This window comes from Rhinopithecus bieti, unplaced genomic scaffold (genome assembly GCF_001698545.2).
Source record: "Rhinopithecus bieti isolate Rb0 unplaced genomic scaffold, ASM169854v2 scaffold_13348, whole genome shotgun sequence".
NCBI classification, from domain to species: domain Eukaryota; kingdom Metazoa; phylum Chordata; class Mammalia; order Primates; family Cercopithecidae; genus Rhinopithecus; species Rhinopithecus bieti.
Window position 1 is genome coordinate 6253674 of NW_016808764.1, and position 22785 is coordinate 6276458.

The window sequence follows — 22785 nt, forward strand, 5'->3', positions numbered from 1 at the left end:
CACACACACACACACACACACACACAAAAGTGGGAGGCCAAACAAAACCCTGCAAGACACATTTGGCTATGACCTGCCAGTTTGCTAGGCATTCTTCCAACCTTCCGTCCCTCTGACCAAGAAACTGAGTGTCCACTATTTTAGGCCCTGGGAAATTCAGTAGCGAGCAGGCCAGACAGCTTCGTTGCATCATGGGGGACTCTGGTACTGTGCTTCTCCAACTTCAGGATGTGTAGGAATCACCTGAGCAGTCCTGTTGAGAGGCGGACACTGACCCGGGAGATCTGGGGTAGGGCCTGAATGTTTGCCTTTGCGGTTCTAACAAGCTCTCAGGTGATGGCGATGCTGCTGTTCTATGGCCCCTCCTTTAAGCAGCGTTGCTTTGTAATCCGGAGGAGCTCAGAAGCGGCAGTTATTTGAAGGAGCAGACTAGCCATGAAGGTATGTTTGGCAAGCACACTTTTACTTAGATTTTAGTTCAGTTCGGGTGGCTTGGCTGAGAGCTGACGGCATCGGAGGCGGATGCTAAGGCTCTCCGAAACGACCTGCTGGCATGCCAGTTCCCAACTCTTAGATTGCTTATATTCTAGGTGGGGTGGAGGTGGAGGAAGTTTTAAGGAAAAGCTTCCTGGAGGAGGCGCAAGCGAACTGCAGGAGCTTTCCCGGACTCCCGAGAAAGGGAGAAACCCCGAAGGAATTCCTCCCCTCTCGGGGCTGGGTCTCCGCATCCACCCCGGGTTTGGTTTCCCAGGCTATCCCACGTGTTCGGGCGTCCCTGTCAATCACGTTTTTCCCCGGCTGGGTCCGGGTTTAAAGGCTGCTGCTGCGCAGGGCGCTCCCATGGTGCCGCGCGGCGGGCGGGTTTGGATTTTAAATCCCCGCGGCCAATCAGTGGCGCGCAGGCTTTTGTAACGTTCCCAGCGCCGCGTTTGAATTCGGGGAGGAGCGGAGTGGTGCGGATCCTCTGCTCGGATCCAGGTCAGCAGAACAGCTCCGGGAGCATGAGTGCGGCGGCGACTGCAGGGAAGCTGGCACGGGCACCGGCAGACCCTGGGAAAGCCGGGGTCCCCGGAGTTGCAGCTCCTGGAGCTCCGGCGGCGGCTCCACCGGCGAAAGAGATCCCGGAGGTCCTAGTGGACCCACGCAGCCGGCGGCGCTATGTGCGGGGCCGCTTTTTGGGCAAGGGTGGGTTTGCCAAGTGCTTCGAGATCTCGGACGCGGACACCAAGGAGGTGTTCGCGGGCAAGATTGTGCCTAAGTCTCTGTTGCTCAAGCCGCACCAGAGGGAGAAGATGTCCATGGAAATATCCATTCACCGCAGCCTCGCCCACCAGCACGTCGTAGGATTCCACGGCTTTTCGAGGACAACGACTTCGTGTTCGTGGTGTTGGAGCTCTGCCGCCGGAGGGTGAGTGTCGCTGCTGGGGAACTGGAACTGCCTGCGGGGCAGTTGGACCGCCCAGACCTGGAGCTGCTGGAAAGAGTGCCCAGGAAGGGAGTACCTGGGACTTGGAGCTGCTAGAGAAGGGTGCTGGGAGCCTCCCGCTTAGGTATGGAAAGTGTCTTTGGTAAGGGCTTCTTGGCTCTTGGAGCTGCTAGAGGACGGGGTTCCAGTGAAGTGGAGTCTGAGTCATGTTGCTGATAGGGAGGTCAGCTTCTAGACGCGAGGTACTTGGGGGGAGGGGTGCTGGTAATGGACGCTAGGGCCCTGGAGTGGCCAGGGAGGAGTCCCAGGTTAGTGATGCCGGGCACCGGAGCTTCCGGAGTGTAGCTGGGTCAGTGAGGGGGTAGTTGGAGCTAGACTTCGGGCCTTCCGAGGGAGATAAGAGTCAGGAAGGGGATCTGCTGCTGGAGACTTCCGGAGTGGGGCTGAGAGAGGACCCCCAGGTAAGGGAGAAAGCTAGTAGGAGAAGTGGTGCTGTGAATGGTTGTGGACAGTGTTAAGGCAGGGTCCAGATGCCAGTTGTCCTGGAGAAGGAATGGGGTGGGGGCATAGGGAAGGAGAGAAACCCACCAAGACCCACCAAGAAACCCACCATCTTTTGGGAGTCCAGAGTCCAGTCCTGTGCTTCCTTTGCCTGGTAACCCTCTCCCTTCCCCACCGGCCTCAATACCACCTCCCCATCCCTCCTGCCCTCTCCTTCCCATCCACAGTCTCTCCTGGAGCTGCACAAGAGGAGGAAAGCCCTGACTGAGCCTGAGGCCCGATACTACCTAAGGCAAATTGTGCTTGGCTGTCAGTACCTGCACCGAAACCGAGTTATTCACCGAGACCTCAAGCTGGGCAACCTTTTCCTGAATGAAGATCTGGAGGTGAAAATAGGTGAGTTGCTGAGCCTGCAGGGGTGCTTGACATCACTCCAAGAGGCTGGAATTTGGAGGAGGCTAGGAGAAAGGAAGGAGACCAGGAGGAAGGAAGAGGATGGTGGGAAGTTTGGGCTGTTGATTGCCTCTGGAATTCTCTCTTTAGTCAAGAAATTTCAAACAAAGAACCCACAAGTCAGTATCTTGCCTACAGATGCGTTATTTTTTTGTGTCCCAATATAGCATTTATCTTTTTTTACAAAGAATTTGAATTTGTTTTTATTTTTTAAATTGGAAAAAATTTTGATTCAGAGCTCCTTTTAAACAGTCATGAAAGCTCCAGTAATACGAGGACAGCGTTTTCTTAGGGCAGCCCTTTGCTAGGCTGGAAAGCAGCTGTCCCCTTCAGACTTGTTTGCCACAGTCTCTACTCCTCCCTATTACTTCTTCACAGACTTGTCAAGTCTTGGAGGTTAACTTGCTTGATCCTTGAAGGCACTGGAGTTTTGCTATCCCTGCCAGTTCCCGTTTCGAAGCATAGCCCCTTTATAAGGGGAGGGGTGAGAAGGGTCACTGGAGGCACCTCCCTGGTGTCAGCATGGCAGGAAGATTCCTGGGCAAGCCTTGCTGCATACAAGGAGCAGAAGCTTGTGGGATCAAATGGCCCTGGTTCTTGATGGTCAAACCTTAACTAGCCTTCTGCATTGACAGATGGCAGAGGCTGGCATCTAAGTACCCACTCTTCCTCCCTCTGTCCCAGGGGATTTTGGACTGGCAACCAAAGTCGAATATGACGGGGAGAGGAAGAAGACCCTGTGCGGGACTCCTAATTACATAGCTCCCGAGGTGCTGAGCAAGAAAGGGCACAGTTTCGAGGTGGATGTGTGGTCTATTGGGTGTATCATGTAAGTTGGGAGTTATCTCTGGACCTACCTGGTCTCAGCAGGGGCAACTTTGGGACATCCTACCTGGCTGACCTTTTCTGTGGACCTTTCGGCCTGCTTTACAGAAAGCCTACTNGACGCGGACACCAAGGAGGTGTTCGCGGGCAAGATTGTGCCTAAGTCTCTGTTGCTCAAGCCGCACCAGAGGGAGAAGATGTCCATGGAAATATCCATTCACCGCAGCCTCGCCCACCAGCACGTCGTAGGATTCCACGGCTTTTTCGAGGACAACGACTTCGTGTTCGTGGTGTTGGAGCTCTGCCGCCGGAGGGTGAGTGTCGCTGCTGGGGAACTGGAACTGCCTGCGGGGCAGTTGGACCGCCCAGACCTGGAGCTGCTGGAAAGAGTGCCCAGGAAGGGAGTACCTGGGACTTGGAGCTGCTAGAGAAGGGTGCTGGGAGCCTCCCGCTTAGGTATGGAAAGTGTCTTTGGTAAGGGCTTCTTGGCTCTTGGAGCTGCTAGAGGACGGGGTTCCAGTGAAGTGGAGTCTGAGTCATGTTGCTGATAGGGAGGTCAGCTTCTAGACGCGAGGTACTTGGCGGGAGGGGTGCTGGTAATGGACGCTAGGGCCCTGGAGTGGCCAGGGAGGAGTCCCAGGTTAGTGATGCCGGGCACCGGAGCTTCCGGAGTGTAGCTGGGTCAGTGAGGGGTAGTTGGAGCTAGACTTCGGGCCTTCCGAGGGAGATAAGAGTCAGGAAGGGGATCTGCTGCTGGAGACTTCCGGAGTGGGGCTGAGAGAGGACCCCAGGTAAGGGAGAAAGCTAGTAGGAGAAGTGGTGCTGTGAATGGTTGTGGACAGTGTTAAGGCAGGGTCCAGATGCCAGTTGTCCTGGAGAAGGAATGGGGTGGGGCATAGGGAAGGAGAGAAACCCACCAAGACCCACCAAGAAACCCACCATCTTTTGGGAGTCCAGAGTCCAGTCCTGTGCTTCCTTTGCCTGGTAACCCTCTCCCTTCCCCACCGGCCTCAATACCACCTCCCCATCCCTCCTGCCCTCTCCTTCCCATCCACAGTCTCTCCTGGAGCTGCACAAGAGGAGGAAAGCCCTGACTGAGCCTGAGGCCCGATACTACCTAAGGCAAATTGTGCTTGGCTGTCAGTACCTGCACCGAAACCGAGTTATTCACCGAGACCTCAAGCTGGGCAACCTTTTCCTGAATGAAGATCTGGAGGTGAAAATAGGTGAGTTGCTGAGCCTGCAGGGGTGCTTGACATCACTCCAAGAGGCTGGAATTTGGAGGAGGCTAGGAGAAAGGAAGGAGACCAGGAGGAAGGAAGAGGATGGTGGGAAGTTTGGGCTGTTGATTGCCTCTGGAATTCTCTCTTTAGTCAAGAAATTTCAAACAAAGAACCCACAAGTCAGTATCTTGCCTACAGATGCGTTATTTTTTTGTGTCCCAATATAGCATTTATCTTTTTTTACAAAGAATTTGAATTTGTTTTATTTTTTAAATTGGAAAAAATTTTGATTCAGAGCTCCTTTTAAACAGTCATGAAAGCTCCAGTAATACGAGGACAGCGTTTTCTTAGGGCAGCCCTTTGCTAGGCTGGAAAGCAGCTGTCCCCTTCAGACTTGTTTGCCACAGTCTCTACTCCTCCCTATTACTTCTTCACAGACTTGTCAAGTCTTGGAGGTTAACTTGCTTGATCCTTGAAGGCACTGGAGTTTTGCTATCCCTGCCAGTTCCCGTTTCGAAGCATAGCCCCTTTATAAGGGGAGGGGTGAGAAGGGTCACTGGAGGCACCTCCCTGGTGTCAGCATGGCAGGAAGATTCCTGGGCAAGCCTTGCTGCATACAAGGAGCAGAAGCTTGTGGGATCAAATGGCCCTGGTTCTTGATGGTCAAACCTTAACTAGCCTTCTGCATTGACAGATGGCAGAGGCTGGCATCTAAGTACCCACTCTTCCTCCCTCTGTCCCAGGGGATTTTGGACTGGCAACCAAAGTCGAATATGACGGGGAGAGGAAGAAGACCCTGTGCGGGACTCCTAATTACATAGCTCCCGAGGTGCTGAGCAAGAAAGGGCACAGTTTCGAGGTGGATGTGTGGTCTATTGGGTGTATCATGTAAGTTGGGAGTTATCTCTGGACCTACCTGGTCTCAGCAGGGGCAACTTTGGGACATCCTACCTGGCTGACCTTTTCTGTGGACCTTTCGGCCTGCTTTACAGAAAGCCTACTTCAGGGGACAGGTTACCCCCAAACAAAGCCTAACTGCCATATCTTTCCCTGTCACTGGTGTGTCCTGTTGGATTTCTGCAGCCTAGGACATGGGGGAGGAGAAGGAGGAGGAGAAGTCGTCTCCACAACCTTACTCTAGTTCTTTGCTAGAGTGGTCCACAGGGCAGCATCACCATCATTTGGGAACCTGTATGCAGAATCTCAGGACCCAGATTACTGACTGGATCAGAATCTGGATTTTTTAACAAGGTCCCTTGGTAATTTCCATGCACAATAAGGTCTTAAACACTGATGAACATTAGCATAGTGGGGGAAATTAGGCCAGGAGTTACAGATAGAAGGATGACGTGCCAGTGGTCTGTCTGGATTGAGACCATCAGCAGTGTTGGTGGCAGGCAGAGGCTTGGGCCTTTTCAGGTACTACCTTTCTTGTTTTGGGCCTAGGTACTGGAGAGTTAGAAATGAGCTATAGCAGTGACTTTCATACATCTTCGCAGTGGGGTTTTTCAAATGAAAACTTGAAGACTTAAGTACAGAACTGCTAAAGGTAGAGCTGCTTCTGTAAGTGCAGGTAGCCCTTTGACCTGTTTTGCATGACAGGCAGCCTCTGAGGTCCTTGCACAGAGTCCTAGATGACCGCAGGCCACAGCTAAAAAATCACTGGCCCCTAAGAATCCTAGTCTCACCATGTGTGTTCTGCTAAGGGCTCATTCTAGCCAATATCATGGCTCCTGGGACTGCTCAGTGGACTTGGGGGTTGTCTTCAGGGGCCCCAGAGTTACAGTGAGTGTCCAGAGGATGCCTGGTCTTCGTTCTGACCCTGAGATGATTTCTCTTATGTCTGGGTTGTGGCTGGGAGACTGGTGCCAAATCCTACCTTGTGCTTACAGGTATACCTTGTTAGTGGGCAAACCACCTTTTGAGACTTCTTGCCTAAAAGAGACCTACCTCCGGATCAAGAAGAATGAATACAGTATTCCCAAGGTGACTAATGATGCTTTAACTTTACATTTATTTTGTTTTCCCCAAAAGCTGTTTATGGAGCCCAGCAATATCCTAGGACCAGAAATAGGTCTATTCCACCTCTAGGGTAGCCACAGAGCTTGTGAGGGCCTGTGTCTGAAATTGCATACAGAACTTGACATGTATGTGCACATAAGCATTTTTTCTAGGGGGAGAGAGTTGGCAGATTCTCAAGAGATTGGGTAGCCCAAAAGTTGCGTAAAATGCAAAAAACAAAGGAGGTGGGAAGGAATAGGAGGCTAAAGTGCTTAAGCTTTGGAAATGGATTATCTTAATTCAAATGGATTCTGCCACTTAGCCAGATCACATTGGGCAAATGGCCTGCATCTTCTTTTTTTTTTTTTTGAGGTGGAGTTTTACTCTTGTTCCCCAGTGCAGTGGCATGATCTCAATTCACTGCAACCTCTACCTCCCAGGTTCAAGCGATTCTTCTGCCTCAACCTCCCAAGTAACTGGGATTACAGGTACCCACCACCTTGCCTGGGATTTTTTTTTTTTTTTTTTTTTTTTGTATTTTTAGTAGAGATGGGGTTTCACCACATTGGCCAGGATGGTCTCGAACTCCTGACCTCAGGTGATCCACCTGCCTCGGCCTCCCAAAGTGCTGGGATTACAGGCATGAGCCACCATGCCCAGCCTGGGCTGCATCTTTTGAACCATAGTTCCCATCTATAAAGTGGAGTTCCTGCCTTGGAGCACCTCACAGAGTACCTTGCATGTAGTAAGTGCTCACAGAATTATGAATCACTGTGAATCCCAGGGCTTCCTAATGGCATAGTGGTGTGCAATTTCTTTCTTTTTTTTTTTCTTTTTGAGACAGGGTCTTACTGTATCACCCAGGCTGGAATGCAGTGATGTGATCTCGGCTCACTGCAAGTTCCCCCTTCCGGGTTCACACCATTCATCTCAATTCACTGCAACCTCTACCTCCCAGGTTCAAGCGATTCTTCTGCCTCAACCTCCCAAGTAACTGGGATTACAGGTACCCACCACCTTGCCTGGCATTTTTTTTTTTTTTTTTTTTTTTTTTTTGTATTTTAGTAGAGATGGGGTTTCACCACATTGGCCAGGATGGTCTCGAACTCCTGACCTCAGGTGATCCACCTGCCTCGGCCTCCCAAAGTGCTGGGATTACAGGCATGAGCCACCATGCCCAGCCTGGGCTGCATCTTTTGAACCATAGTTCCCATCTATAAAGTGGAGTTCCTGCCTTGGAGCACCTCACAGAGTACCTTGCATGTAGTAAGTGCTCACAGAATTATGAATCACTGTGAATCCCAGGGCTTCCTAATGGCATAGTGGTGTGCAATTTCTTTCTTTTTTTTTTTCTTTTGAGACAGGGTCTTACTGTATCACCCAGGCTGGAATGCAGTGATGTGATCTCGGCTCACTGCAAGTTCCCCCTTCCGGGTTCACACCATTCTCCCGCCTCAGCCTCCTGAGTAGCTGGGACTACAGGTGCCCGCCACCACACCCAGCTACTTTGTTTTGTATTTTTAGTGGAAAGAGAGTTTCACTGTGTTGGCCAGGATGGTCTCGATCTCCTGACCTCGTGATCCGCCCGCCTCAGCCTCCTTAAATGCTAGGATTACAGGCGTGAGCCACTGCACCTGGCCATGGTGTGTATTTTCACAACCACCAACAGAAATGCATTTAAAGGAATAGCTGGTTCCTGCAGAAGCCTAGCACACAGCCAGTTTGAAGTGTAGTGTCCTTGTGTGAAGCCAAGAGGCCTGTCACCATAAGGATGGACACAGTAAATCCATCACAAAGTGTCAGTTCACTGTCAGAGACAGCATGGAATCAAGCCAACTAGACAAGGCCTTCACCCTCTCTGTGCCTCACTTTCCTCCTCTGCAAAAAAGGGATGGTAATAGATCCCCACCGCTTAGATGTATTAGTGAGGGCTAAGTGAGCTAAGCACAGGAGTGCTTAGAATGCTTTCCTGGCACATAGTAAGTGCCAGGAAAGTGAGTTGGTGCTAGGCCACACTCCATTGACCCTTCTGTCAAAGGTGCTCAGTAAAGCCGACAGTGGAGAAGTTGGCATTGAACCAAGTTATGAACCACTAACCTGGGGTGTATTTTTGAGACTAGGGACTGCGTGTGGTCTATTGGCCTGCAGCCCCTTTGAGGCCGTACTGTACTCCGGGTCCCCTTCACATTCTGCTTATGGCTGTCCCTCTCTCTGCCCCAGCACATCAACCCCGTGGCCGCCTCCCTCATCCAGAAGATGCTTCAGACAGATCCCACTGCCCGCCCAACCATTAACGAGCTGCTTAATGACGAGTTCTTTACTTCTGGCTATATCCCTGCCCGTCTCCCCATCACCTGCCTGACCATTCCACCGAGGTTTTCAATTGCTCCCAGCAGCCTGGACCCCAGCAACCGGAAGCCCCTCACAGTCCTCAATAAAGGTACAACAAGGGTCTGGGTAAGAGAGCAGACTCCCCAGAGAAAGCCCAGGTTGTAGGGGTGTGTGTGGCTTAGTCCCTGGCCCCAAGAGCTCAGGTTTGGTTTAGGACAGACCTCTGTCCTTAAATCCGTGGCTCCAATGCCCATCTGCTCCTCGGCCCTGCCGGGAAGGACTGACCTTACCATGGCTGGATAAACCTGCTATGCTCAAGAAGAAGAAAATGGACTGAATACCAAGCCTAAAAAATTCTTTCCAATCACTTTAATTAATTAATTTAATTTTTTGGAGACAGGGTCTCTCCTCTGTTTTCCAGGTTGGAGTGTAGAGGCACAATCACAACTCACTGCAGCTTTCAACTCTAGGGTTCAATCAATCCTCCCATCTCAGCCTCCCAAGTAGTTGGGACTGTCAGGCATGAGCCACCATGCCTGGCTAATTTTTTTTTTGTTTTTGTAGAGACAGTGTTTTGCCATGTTGCCCAGGCTGGTCTTGGAACTCCTGGGCTCAAGTGATCCTCCACCTCCACCTCCCAAAGTGTTGGGATTACAGGCATGAGCTGCTATGCCTGGCATTTAAAAAAATTTCTAACATTTTTTCATGATTCATTGAAAACAATAAAATTTTTTTTTTTTTTTTTTTTTTTTTTTTTTTTGAGACAGGGTCTGGCTGTCCCCTAGGCTGAAGTGGAGTGGTGTGATCTTGGCTCACTGCAACTTCTGCCTCCCAGGCTCAAGTCATCCTCTCATCTCAGCTGAGACTACAGGCGTGTGCTGCCATGTCCAGCTAATTTTTTGTATTTTTTGTAGAGACAGATTCTCACTTTGTTGCCCAGGCTGTTCTCAAACTCCTAAGCTCAAGCAATCTGCCCGCCTTGGCCTCCCAAAGTACTGGGATTACAAGTGTGAGCCACTGCAGCCAGCCAGCATGAAAATTTTCAAGTACACATATAGAGCATAATGTAATGGATCTCCTCATACTTACCAGATTCAATAATTAGTTATCAGGATTTTGTCAAGTTTGCTTCATTTATTTATTTTTGTTTCTTTGAAGTATTTTTTAAAGTTAACCCCAGGCACTTTGCCATTTTATACCTATATGAACTTCAGAATACTTGTCTTAAAAAAGATGGACATTTTCTTAAAAATCAAAAAACCACATGCCATTGCTTAGGTTGTCATTGCTTCTAGGTCTCTTCAGAGAACAGAATTAGGAGCTGCATTTGTGGCAGTGGGAGAAGACTGACATTGAGTCTATGTTGGTATTTCCAAATCACACATTTTAAACATTTTATTTTATATTATTGTAAGCTTATGAAAACGTAGCAGAGACCAAAAGACACTCCCATTCTCCCCTTTTGCCCAGATTCACCAGTTAACATTTTTTTTCACATTTATCAATTGCCCTCTTTTTTCTGAACATTCAAAAGTTGTATACGTCCTACACTTTACCCTTAATGCTTCAGTGTATGCTTCCTAAAAACAGATTCTTCTACATAACAATAGTACCTGGCACAATTCCCAAGTTCAGGAAATTTAACATTGATACATACTGTCTTACAGTGATTTTCTTCTCCTCCACTGGGGAGTTACTGCTTTTCTTTTGGTAATTTTTAAGTGTCTGATTCAGACACAATATTAATCTGTTCTTACTTGTTTGGTTTATACTCGTATTTCGTTTCTTCTAAACTGAAAATCTTGTTCCCTTACATTAATATGCTTCAAATTTTCAACATATATGAGTTCCTGTTATTAAATGATATTTTATTTTCTTGCAATTCTAATTGTCTTTAAAGTATATTTCACTAAGGATACATAGTTTTAAAAAGTCACTTGAAATACTTTTTTGCTCTGTGGATATATCACCAAGTTGATGTACAACTTCAGTTCATTTTCAGTTTCCAATTTTAGGTATTGGTTTTCTTAAACTTCATTTTGGAATAATTTTAGGCTTATATAGAAAAGTTGCAACAACAAAAAACTCCCCAGAGTTTCCATATACCTTGCAGCAATTACTACAGTGGAATTTTTTTTGAGATGGGTCTCAGGACTTGCTGTCACTCAGGCTGGAATGCAGTGGCTCAATCATAGCTCACTGCAGCCTCAACATCCTGGGCTCAAACAGTCCCCATGCCTCACCCTCCAGAGTAGCTAGGACTACAGGCATGTGCCACCATACCCAGCTAATTAAAAAATTTTTTTCTTTGGGAATCCGAGGTGGACGGGTTGCCTGAGTTCAGGAGTTTGAGATCAGCCTGGGCAACATGGCAAAAACCCATCTCTACTAAAAGTACAAAAAATTAGCCAGGCATGGTGGTGCGCACCTGTAATCTCAGCTACTCAGGAGACTGAGGCACAAGAATCACTTGAACCCGGGAGGTGGAGGTTGCAGTCAGCCGAGATCTCACCTCTGCACTCCAGCCTGGGCGACAGAGCAAGACTTTGTCTCAAAAAAAAAAAAAAAAAAATTTTTGTAGAGACAAGATCTCACTATGTTGACCAGGTTTATCTCAAACTTCTGCCCTCAAGTGATCCTCCTCTGCCTCCCAAAGTGTTAGGATTACAAGCGTGAGCCACTGTGTCCTGCCTACAGTGACGTTCTAATGGCAATTTTTCTTTTCCTTACTTTTTCTACATTTAATAATTGGAATTCTTCTGTAAGGAAGAGCTGTTCCTTCTCTCCCATTGATTTATTTATTTGGTTATGTCTGAAATAGACTCATGGATATTTTATTCTTTGGGCTATATTTTAAAGGATTACTTATTTCTCTGTTTTTATTTATTTTTTTTTAATTTGAGACAGGGTCTTGCTCTGTTTCCCAGGCTGGAGCGCAGTGGCACAGTTGTACCTCACTGTAGCTTTGACCTCCTGGGCTCAAGTGATCCTCTACCCTCAGCCTCCCAAGTAGTTGGGACTTTAGGCATGTGCCACCATGTCTGACCAATTTTTAAATTTTTTGTAGAGATGAGGTCTTGCCCTCTTGCCCACACTGGTCTCGAACTCTTGAGCTCAAGTGATCCTCCTGCCTCAGCCTCCTACTTTTTTCTTTCAGTTTTAATTTTTCATATAGCATTTTAAAAACTTAAGGAAATTTTCAGTTACCCAAAGGTGGAGAGAACTGTACGATGAGTCCCATGTTTCATCTATTTTTACTAGTTATCAACATTTGGACAGACTTTTTTTATTTATTCCAGCCTTCTGCCTTTTTTGTTACTGGAGTTTAAAAAAATTATTATTTACTATTTATTATTTATTATTTATTTGAGACAGTCTTGCTTTGTTGCCCAGGCTGGAGTGCAGTGGCAAGATCATGGTTCACAGCAGCCTCCACCTCCTGCGTTCAAGTGACTCTCCCACCTCCATGTCCAGCTAGTTTCTGTATTTTTAGTAGAGACAGGGTTTTGCCATGTTGCTCAGGCTGGTCTCAAACTCCTGAGCTCAGTCTACCTGCCTTGGCTTCTCATAGTGTTGGGATTACAGGTGTGAGCCACTGGGCTTGGCCTTGCTGGAGTGTTTAAAGCAAATCCCTAATATCTTATTATTTCATACCTAAGTCCCTATCATGGCATTGTTTTTTAATTGAAAACTTAAACATTTTATATTATGCAAGGAGAATTACCCATGTTGGTGGGGGAATAAATAAATAATGAAAAGACAATAAAAAAATCTGTGTTTCTACTGCCCAGATATAATCAGCATTAAAATTTCATGTATCTTTTCAAGCTTTTTTTGGTTATAAATAAGCATATAAAGCAAATTTTGGGGTGGAAAAAAATTTCTTGTGTTTTTATTTAAATGCTGACTGAATCCATTCTGTGGATGAACTGAACTACTCAGCCCTTCCATCTGCCTGGATGCTGAAGATGCTTTTAATTCTTTGCTCGAAGCTGGGCAGCTCTGAGCTGCTGGTGCCTTCAAGCTGTTTGCCTGAGTGGCAGGTTGTACCACATCGTTGGGTCAGAGGCCAGAGCATCTGAAGATCTGTTGCCTCACAGTGAGCACTTGTGCCTGTCACCTGAGCATGGCAGCTGCTGCTCTAATAACCAGGCACTGACTCAGTTTCCCCAAAGCAATGGTAGCTAAGAGAATTTTTCTTTCGGAAGAGTTTCAGCTGTGGCAGGGGAGTCCTATGCCCTTCCCAACGCCCCTGTTTTTGTCACCTTTCTAGGCTTGGAGAACCCCTGCCTGAGCGTCCCCGGGAAAAGAAGAACCAGTGGTTCGAGAGACAGGTGAGGTGGTCGACTGCCACCTCAGTGACATGCTGCAGCAGCTGCACAGTGTCAATGCCTCCAAGCCCTCGGAGCGTGGGCTGGTCAGGCAAGGTGGGTACTGCGGGGCCCTGGGTGGGACAAGATTGCTTGGGGCATCTAGAGAAGGCAGGAGGAACCTTGGCCAACAAAGCACTGGTGACTTGTCCAGGCCCTGTCTCCATAGGACCATTGGTTTCCCCATTTCCTGATATCCGAGGCCCTGCTTGCTGTAGCTCCTGCCTTCTTTTCTGATCCGTCTCTTACTCTGGCACCTCGATGTGCCACCTTCATACGCTGTTTCTTTTGCTCAGTAAGTTCCTATTGTTTCTTCAAGACCCTTGAAATAACAGACCCAGACGTACTGCAGCCTCGGGGCTTTCTCCCTGGCCCTGGCATGAAAGCACTTCTTCCAGACACCACATGGCTCACACTGTGGCCTCCTTCAAGTGTCTGCTCCAGTGTCACTTCCATGAGCATCTCCCTGGCCCCTCTGCTGGTGCTTCTCATCCCCTTACCCACTGCATAGTTTTCCATAACACTTCTCACCCAACATAGTCCAACACGTCCTTCTTCTTTGATTGGATTTAAAGTAAGGGGTTTGTTGCATGCACTGAATATAACATTTTAATGTGTTTGCAACCGGCTTCTGTCTTCACAGTTTCCTAATTACTCCAAACTGGAAAACTAGATGTCTCTTACTCTTACCATGATAGAAGTCACTGATATTTTGCCCATACTTAATTTGATTAGTCTTTGCCCCTGCAACCACAGTGTAAGCTCTGTGGAGGCTGGGGTTTTGTCTGTTGCTCACTGTACCTGCAACAGTGCCTGGCACAGTAGGCCTTCAGTAAATGGGTCAGTGGAATGAAGGAGTGAGTGGAACTTGGTGCGCTGTGCTGAAACTTTCTGTGTAGAGATGTCTATGCTGCTGCTTGTCTGAGCCTATTGGCAGCAGAGGCCCTGCTTTGCTCTTCTCTGGGGCCCTAGGCCTCTCAACTGAGCCCAGGTGGTGTGCCCAGCAGGCTTCCTTGTTCCCTGGTGTGGGCCACATGTGTGAACCAGAGAGGAAGAGGCTGGTCCTGACCAATTGTCTGTCTGTTTCTGTCTCAGAGGAGGCTGAGGATCCTGCCTGCATCCCCATCTTCTGGGTCAGCAAGTGGGTGGATTATTCGGACAAGTACGGCCTTGGTAGGTTTCTTCCAGAACCATGTGGGTGACTCAGGCACAGCCAGGTGACCTTTTCAGTTGTTACAGGCTCTGGCCTTTTTGAGCTCCCAGGTACTCTTAGTGCCCTCCTTTCTCCATCCCAGGCCTCCCAGTTCCAGCTCCCAGTGCTCCCCGACTCCCCAGCCTTCTCCCCCCCGCTGAGACAGGGTCCTACTCTATCACCCAGGCTGGAGTGCAGTGGCACAGTCATGACTCACTACAGCCTCAAACTTCCAGGCTTATGCCTGGCTGCGGGTTCAGCCTCCTAAGTAGCTGGGACTACAGGCATGCACCATCGCGCTCAGCTAATTTTTAAAATAGTTTGTAGAGATGAGGTCTCATTATGTTGCCCAGGCTGGTCTCAAACTCCTACGCTCAAACAATCCTCCTCCCTCAGCCTCCCAAAGTGCTGGAATCACAGGCATGTGCCACCGCACCCAGCCCCACTCCCCACTTTCTATTCCCCCTTTCTAAGACCTCTCTCCACTGATCCCTAGGGTATCAGCTCTGTGATAACAGCGTGGGGGTGCTCTTCAATGACTCAACACGCCTCATCCTCTACAACGATGGTGACAGCCTGCAGTACATAGAGCGTGACGGCACCGAGTCCTATCTCACCGTGAGTTCCCATCCCAACTCCTTGATGAAGAAGGTAAGTGCCGTTCGGCCCATGGGGCGTGCTATTGCGGGAGTGGGACCTGTGCTGGAGGGTGATACTCTAATTCTGGAACCCCTCACCTACTTTTCATCCAGATCACCCTCCTTAAATATTTCCGCAATTACATGAGTGAGCATTTGCTGAAGGCAGGTGCCAACATCACGCCGCGTGAAGGTGATGAGCTCGCCCGACTGCCCTACCTGCGGACCTGGTTCCGCACCCGCAGCGCCATCATCCTGCACCTCAGCAATGGCAGCGTGCAGATCAACTTCTTCCAGGTGAGCTGGATGTCACCAGGGGCAGGAGAGAGCTGGGGTAGGCTCCACGTGCCTGGCAGTGGCCCATGTGAGTTGAGTGTGGAGTGAGCGGCTCAGGTACCTATAACCTGTTGTGTCTTCCCTCTACTCCCTAACATACACCGGCCTCTGGGATCACCAATCCCTGCCCCTCTTCTCTTGCAGGATCACACCAAGCTCATCTTGTGCCCACTGATGGCAGCCGTGACCTACATCGACGAGAAGCGGGACTTCCGCACGTACCGCCTGAGTCTCCTGGAGGAGTACGGCTGCTGCAAGGAGCTGGCCAGCCGGCTCCGCTATGCCCGCACTATGGTGGACAAGCTGCTGAGCTCACGCTCGGCCAGCAACCGCCTCAAGGCCTCCTAATAGCCGCCCTCCCCTCCGGACTGGTGCCCTCCTCACTCCCACCTGCATCTGGGGCCCATACTGTTTGGCTCCCGCGGTGCCATGTCTGCAGTGTGCCCCCCAGCCCCGGTGGCTGGGCAGACTGCATCATTCTTGCGGGTGGGGGTTGCTGTGTAAGTTATTTTTGTACATGTTCGGGTGTGGGTTCTACAGCCTCGTCCCCTCCCCCTCAACCCCACCATATGAATTGTACAGAATATTTCTATTGAGTTCGGAACTGTCCTTTCCTTGGCTTTATATACATTAAACAGATGTGAATCTTCTTTTTCTTGTATTTCCTGAGGGGTGCCAGGGCCTGGGATCCAGGGAACATCTCTGCTTCATCAGCCCCAGGCTGCCCAGCCTCTGCCAGTCTTGTGGGGGTTAGGGGGTGACAGTGTCTCTCTGTGGACCAGACTGGAGTGCAGTGGCATGATCCTGGCTCGCTGCAGCCTGGAACTCCTGGGCTCAAGCAATTCTCCCAGCTTAGCCTCCCAAGCAGCTGGGACTACAGGTGTGCGCCACCATGCCTGGCTAATTTTTCGAATTTTTTGTAGAGAGGGGGTCTTGCCATGTTGGCCAGGCTGGTCTCAAATTCCTCTCACCTCAGCCTCCCAAAATGCTGGTATTATAGGCGTGAGCCACTGCACCCAGCCTGGCAGTCTTTTCTGATTCTGATTCTGAGGCCAACCACAGGCTCAGCTCTTCAGCTAGCCAGCATGGAGACCATTTGTGTGGCCTCCGGCCCACCTCACCTCCCTGCAGCCCCAGGGCATGGGCCCCTGGCCTCTGAGTCTGGTGGGTAGTAGGGCAGGAAGAGGCTCTCAGAGGCGCAACTCTTCATGACTTGGTGTGTGTGGAGAAGCAGCTGTGGGAAGCGGTTTGTGAAGTACTGGACGAAGCCGTCAGGGACTTGGCCAAGTGCCTGTCTCACCTCAACTGGGAGCTCCCTGTAGTGGTGCTTCTGGGGGTAGGTAGAGCAAGAGAATCCTGGCTCAGCTGCAGCCATGCCTCCCCAAGACCCAGGCCCACCCAGGCCCCAACACATACCTTGTTCCTCACAGCACGGAGCAGGTCTCGCACTGATGTCCCCTTATAGGACCGGAACTTTCTCAGGTCTGTGGACAGGGAATTCAGTGTCCTGAAACTGTCCCTGCTGGGCTCCCCTCCACTGCCCAGGCCCACCTGAGTGTAGCCTCTACCTGTCTGCAGCGGCATGGAGATGTGCTCGTGCCAGTTGTCCCGGACCACCGCGCAGCCTCCTGCCTCCAGTGCCCTCATCAGGGGCTCCTGCTCGGACTCCTTCTCCAGCCAGTCACTGACATCCTGGGGCCCCAGAGAGCTCCTGAGCCTTGTGACCAGGGCCAGATGCCACATAGCCAGGAGTGTGTTGTCTGACTTAGGGGAGTGATTTAGGGTGACTGACAAGGATCATTGCCTCTGGGGGCGTGAAGCTTCTCTGTGCCACGCCTCTGTTATTTACCACCAACCTATGAGCTTGGTACTGCTGTCCCCTTTCTACAGATGAGCAAACTGCAGTTCAGAGGCACGAAATCTCTTGCTCAAGTTCACGCAAGTGCAGTGGGCTACTGGCACAGCATGAGTGACGACTCAGGTGGAAAGGAATGGGCTATATTCCCATACAAAGGGCAGCTGGGGCTGGCGAAGCTGGCAGTGAGTGGACCAGAGAGTGCCAAGATGGTGGAGTTTAGGAGTCCAGGCTGGCTCCCAGTTTAGGGAAAGAGCCAGGCTGCCAGGACCTGGTAGCTCTTCCTGTTTTCCCTCAGCCAATCTAATGTCCCATTTCTAATTGCCCAGGACCCAAACTTAGGACTTTTGGGGGCCATTCCCAAGCTTTCCTTCTGACCTGGAAGAACTGGAGTTGCTTGGCTCTGCTCCAAAAGAAAGGGTGGGCCAGCACCTGGGGGGCAGAGGGGCGTGCCTGTGGCAGCAGGCTCAACATGGCTGCAACCAGGTCCCGGGCAACCACCTTGTCTGGAGGATGGAAGAGGAAGAGAAAAGTCTGCTTCAGGCCTGCCTAGTGTCTTGCCCTTCCTCCCTTCTCTGCCCGGCCCAGGGCTCTCTCACCGTGGACCTCTTCCTCCAGGTGAGCCAGACAGGGAACCCCTGTGAGGATGTTTGCCTGGCGATAAAGACTGTCTCCAAAGGGGTGGCTGCCACCAGAAAGCACGTAGTAGAACACGCAGCCTGCAGAGAAGATGTCCACAGCGCTGGTCTGGGGCCAGAGAGATGGGCTTTAAGAAGGAAATCTCTGCTTCCAGGAAGTCGGCCTGGCTAAATTCTCCCATGGGCTGATAGAGCAGCCAGGGGTTTGGTTCAGACTGGAACTCAAGATGCTTCCTGGGCAGCATCTCCTTGGCTCTAGATGCTCCCTGCTCACACACACACCCCACTATAGGGGTCCCATGGTTTTCATCCAAAACCTTTGCCCCTGCTGAGCTAGTTCAGGTTTCCAAGCTTCATTCCTACAGGGTGTAGGCAGGTAACATGTGGGTGCCAGACATGAGGCAATAAGGCAATCAGGAGGACTGTGGTGACCTGGTATGGGTTCTGTCTGCAGGGGCACCTGGTCCTTAGCTCCAACCCATTGTCACCAGGGGACTTTCCAGGGTGGCAGAGCTGATTTTGTTTTTTTTGAGTTGGGGCCTTGCTCGTGTTGCCTAGGCTAGAGTGTAGTGGCACAACCACAGCTCACTGTAACCTCAAACTCCTGGGCTCAAGCAGTCTACTTTGGCCTGAGTAGCTGGGACTACAGGCATGTGCCACCACGCCCGACCAATTTTAAAATTGTTTGTAGAGATGGGTCTTCTTATGTTACCCAGGCTGCTCTCGAACTTTTGGCCTCAAGCGATTCTGATTTTTTTAAAGAAAATCCAGAAATCCAAATTGTATGTGGAATTTCTCAAACATTAAAATATTGGGCCAGGCATGTGGCTGACACCTTGTAATCCCAGCACTTTGGGAGGCCGAGGTGGGAGGATTGCCTGAGGCCAAGAGTTCAAGACCAGCGTGGGCAACATGGTGAGACCCTGCCTTTACAAAAAAATACAAAAATTAGCTGGGTGCCATGTTGCATGCCTGTAGTCCCAGCAACTTGGGAGGCTGAGGTGAGAGGATCCCTTGAGCTCAGGAGTTTAAGGCTGCAGTGAGCTGTGATGGTATCACTGCACTCCATGACAGAGCAAGACCCTGTCTCAAAAATATATATATAGGGCCAAGCACAGTGGCTCACGCCTATAATCCCAACACTTTGGGAAGCCGAGGTAGGTGAATCACCTGAGGGTTGAGAGTTCGAGACCAGCCTGGCCAACATGGCATAAACCCCATCTCTACTAAAAATACAAAAATTAACTGGGCGTGGTAGCACCTGCCTGTAGTCCCAGCTACTAGGGAGGCTGAGGCAGGAGAATCACTTGAACCCAGGAGGTGGAGGTTGCAGTGAGCTGAGATCACGCCACTGCACTCCACCTTGGGCAACAAGAGTGAAACTCCATCTCAAGAAAAAAGAAAAAGAAAAAAATATATACATATTGGCCACTAATTTAAAAATAAACTGTACAGTCTCATGACATCATGCATTTAGTCCTTGAGCCCAAGTCACCACTTTGAGCTTTCTCTCAACTTTAGGACCGGGGGCGGCCTTCCCTGGTGACTGTCCTTTTGTGTGATTGGCCTCTATTTCTCTGGCTTCAACTTCCGCCCACACACTGTGACTCAAAATCCGTAATTCTGGGGTCCCAAACGCAAGTGTCTGTCTGTGTGGGTCAGATGCTGCTCTGTGTATCAACTAATTAGCTCATCTGATGCCCTCCAAAACCTTCGACACCAGTGGTTCTCGAACTTGGCTCCACATAAAAATGACCCAGGCAATTAGATCAAAATCACTGGGTGTGGGGTCTGGGTTTTTTTGTTTGGTTTTTTGTGTTTTGAGAGAGAGAGTCTCACTCTGTTGTCCAGGCTAGAGTGCAGTGGCCTGATCTTGACTCTCTGGAACTTCCACCTCCCAGGCTCAAGCGATCCTCCCACCTCAGCCTCCCAAGTAGCTGGGACCACAGATGCACACACCCACACAGGCTAAATTGTGTGTGCTTTTGGTAGAGACGAGGTCTCCCTAGGTTACCCAGGCTGGTCTCGAACTCCTGAGCTCAAGCAATCAGCCTGCCTCGGCCTCTCAAAGTGCTGGGATTACAGGTGTGAGCCACCGCACCCGGCAATGGGCATCCTTTTTTTAAGTTGTGCAGCGGTTGTGAAGCACAGTGAAGATTGCAAACCATTTTCTAGCTCAGGGTTTCCCAACCTCAGCAACACTGACATTTTGTTAATTCTTTGGGTTGAGTGCTGTCCTGTCCTGTAAGACATTTAGCAGCATTTCCAGCAGATGCCAGTAGCCCCTCCCTCCCAAGTCATGACAGTCAAAAATGTCTCCAGACATTGCCTAATGTCCCCTGGGTGGCAAAACAGTCCCTGATACTGCTGTAGAAGGAAGGACAAATTATCCCTTCTTTAAGAAGAAACAAGCTTGGAGGAGCAGCTCAAAGTCACACAGCAAGCGTCATGGAGTCTCCTCAGGAAGGGAACTGGGACAGGGACGGATTCCTGCAGCCTGGGGCAGCTGTGTGCCTGGAGGACTTGGTGGATAGACTCACAGGACTGTCTGGTGGCAGGAGCTGCAGGAGCTCGGGCGCCATCCAGCCTTCCGTGCCGGGGATGCCGGAGTGGAGGCTGAAGCTACAGCGGCCAGCAGGCAGCTTCTTGCAGAGGCCGAAGTCTGAAAGCACCACCCTGCCCAGGCCCTGGCTGTCAGGCCCGGTGATAAGAATATTGCCTGGCTTCAGGTCCCGGTGCACTGTGGGAGGTGGGCAGAAAGAAAGCTGGTTGCTGAGGGCGGAAGGCAGGCGCTAAGGACAGGAAGCGGGAGGCAGAGGTAGTGGGGGTACCTATGTGTAAAGAATGCAGGTGGGCCAGGCCAGACATCAGCTGCTGCAGCACCACCTCAGGCTCCAGGCCCCCGCGGTCCAGGTCCGGGTTTTCTACGTACTGAGCAGCAGTGAGGGCCAAAGCATCAATCTCCAGCCCGGACCTTCCCACCCACCCTCCCTGAGCCCTCAACTCACCTCCTGCAAGGAGGCCCGGCAGAGCTCCAGGGCAATGTAGTGGAACTGGGGTCCCCGCTCGGTGCAGAAGTAGCGGAGCACATTGGGGTGCCTGTCAGACTCCTGCAGCAGTTGAACTTCCCGCCGAACCAGGCCAAAGCACTCGCGGAGGAGCCGCTTGACAGCCACTGCTCGTCCCTCAAACTGTCCCCTGGAAAGTGGGTGATGGCGGGGGCAGGGGGCATTCAGGGAAAGGAGATAAAGGGCACTTTGGGAGGCCAAGGCGGGCGGATCACTTGAGGTCAGGAGTTCAAGACCAGCCTGGCCAACATGGCGAAACCCTGTCTCTACTAAATAAAAATAAAAATTAGCCGGGCGTGGTGATACACACCTGTAATCCCAACTACTGGGAAGGCTGAAGCCCGGAATTGCTTCAACCTGGGAAGCGGAGGTTGCAGTGAACTGAGATTTCACCACTACCCTCCAGCCTGGGCAACAGAACAAGACTCAAAAAAAAAAAAAAAAAAGCAGATAAAGGAAAGAGCAGGACTGGCGAGTGAGGGATTAACCTGTACCCACCTCGGGGAGTCTTTGGAAGAATGTCTTTCTTGGGGACAGTGCCCACGAGGGCTGTGAGTGCCATGTCCCCAGCTTGGCTCCTGGCTGCCACTCACCGGAAAACGAAAGTCCCGCCTGCCCCGCGGCCCAGCACGTCCTTGGGATTGAAGGAAATCTTCCCCACTACGGTGAGTTGCTCAGCTGGGGGAGAGGAGGGTGGTGACTCAGGGAGCCTCTGCCTAACTTTGCCTGACACTAGCCCAGTCCACACTCACCTCGACCTTTTCTGCGCCTCCACCCTCCCATGCTCAGCCTGGTGCAGTGGGTAAGAGCAAGAGCCCAGGTGCCAGACTGTCTGGGTTCAATGTCTGGTGCTGCCACTGACTCTTTATCTACTTAGGCAAATGCCTCACTTCTGTGCCCTCAGTATTCTCATCTGTAGAGTGGGGAACTAAGGTTAAAGAGCCCACACAATATTATTGTGAAGATTAAATGGATGTATGGAAAGAACCGGTAGAGGTGATGTCTGCTATATTATCCTCTTTTATCTCTTTCCCTCTTTCGGCATCTTCTGCACAGGTTTGTTTTGTTTTCCCTTTACATTCTCTGCCATTCTGCCCACCTTCACCAGCTGTAACTAAATCCTTTTAATTGACACTGAATCAGCTTCAATTTCAAGGGAAGGTGAGTTCCGGCAGTTGGAAGAGTGATGAGAGTGAGTGTAGCCACAGAAAAAAGACTGGACCAGACAGAAGCAGTGGGCATTGGATGCTAACCTGCCCAGAGTTAGTTCCAGGGCAGCAGGGAGCCCCCCAGAGTCCTTGGTTTCCCATTAGGATGGGTGAGGTTGGCTCAGGTGGGCAAAGATCTGTAGGTTGGGATAGTTACTGCCCTTCCCTTTGGGCAGTCTGTGAGAGATGTCTCACTCTGACCCTGGCAAATCTGGGCAGGCTGTGTCCTGCTCAGCTCCAATGGGTACTATTCATATAGCAAAACGTATATGGCACCCCTAGAATTGTGCAGTGCAGTGGTCCTGAGAACATTCTACTTAGAGTTTCTAGCTTCAGTTTTTACAGTCAGCTTTAGGAAGAGCAAATGAAAATCAGCATTAGGTCTGGGTGCTGTGGCTCACACCTGTAACCCCAGCACTTTGGGAAGCCAGGGCAGGTGGGTCACTTGAGTTCGAGACCAGCCTGGGCAACATGATGAAACCCCATCTTCACAAAAAAAAAAAAAAAAAAAAAATTAGCCAGGCATGGTGTTGTGTGCCTGTAGTCCAGCTACTTGGGAGGCTGAGGTGGGAGGATTGGCTTGAGCCTGGGAAGCAGAGGTTACAGTGAGCTACGTTTTAGCCTGAGTGACACAGCAAGACCCTATCTTAATAATAATAATAATAATAATAATATCAGCATTAGGGATCAGTGAGAAAATCACCAAGCTGCACCTTAGCA

The 22785-nt window shown here is 50.4% G+C and overlaps 2 protein-coding genes across 4 annotated transcripts in view; one reads left to right on the top strand and one right to left on the bottom strand.

Annotated features, from left to right (window-relative positions):
- On the top strand, positions 1 to 15946 carry PLK1 (polo like kinase 1). Its single transcript, XM_017887104.1, is given in 12 exon segments — positions 1 to 1232; positions 3343 to 3519; positions 4263 to 4431; positions 5172 to 5316; positions 6321 to 6414; positions 8650 to 8886; positions 12945 to 13062; positions 13065 to 13187; positions 14226 to 14303; positions 14819 to 14973; positions 15075 to 15257; positions 15441 to 15946. Coding segments are annotated over 12 exon segments (1914 nt in total). The 5' UTR covers positions 1 to 1001; the 3' UTR covers positions 15645 to 15946.
- Positions 15883 to 22785, bottom strand: part of ERN2 (endoplasmic reticulum to nucleus signaling 2) — a 24142-nt gene continuing 17239 nt past the window's right edge. For 2 of the 3 annotated variants that reach the window (XM_017887183.1, XM_017887184.1), the window contains exons 14-22: positions 21451 to 21535; positions 20798 to 20987; positions 20621 to 20720; positions 20330 to 20529; positions 17751 to 17898; positions 17530 to 17657; positions 16865 to 16988; positions 16713 to 16780; positions 15883 to 16626 (exon numbers count right to left, since the gene is read on the bottom strand). In XM_017887183.1, coding sequence (XP_017742672.1) covers positions 16414 to 16626; positions 16713 to 16780; positions 16865 to 16988; positions 17530 to 17657; positions 17751 to 17898; positions 20330 to 20529; positions 20621 to 20720; positions 20798 to 20987; positions 21451 to 21535 — 1256 coding nt within the window. In that variant the 3' untranslated portion in view covers positions 15883 to 16413. The remainder of the gene's footprint in view (positions 16627 to 16712; positions 16781 to 16864; positions 16989 to 17529; positions 17658 to 17750; positions 17899 to 20329; positions 20530 to 20620; positions 20721 to 20797; positions 20988 to 21450; positions 21536 to 22785) is intronic. The other variant, XR_001888211.1, reaches the window with a different exon arrangement.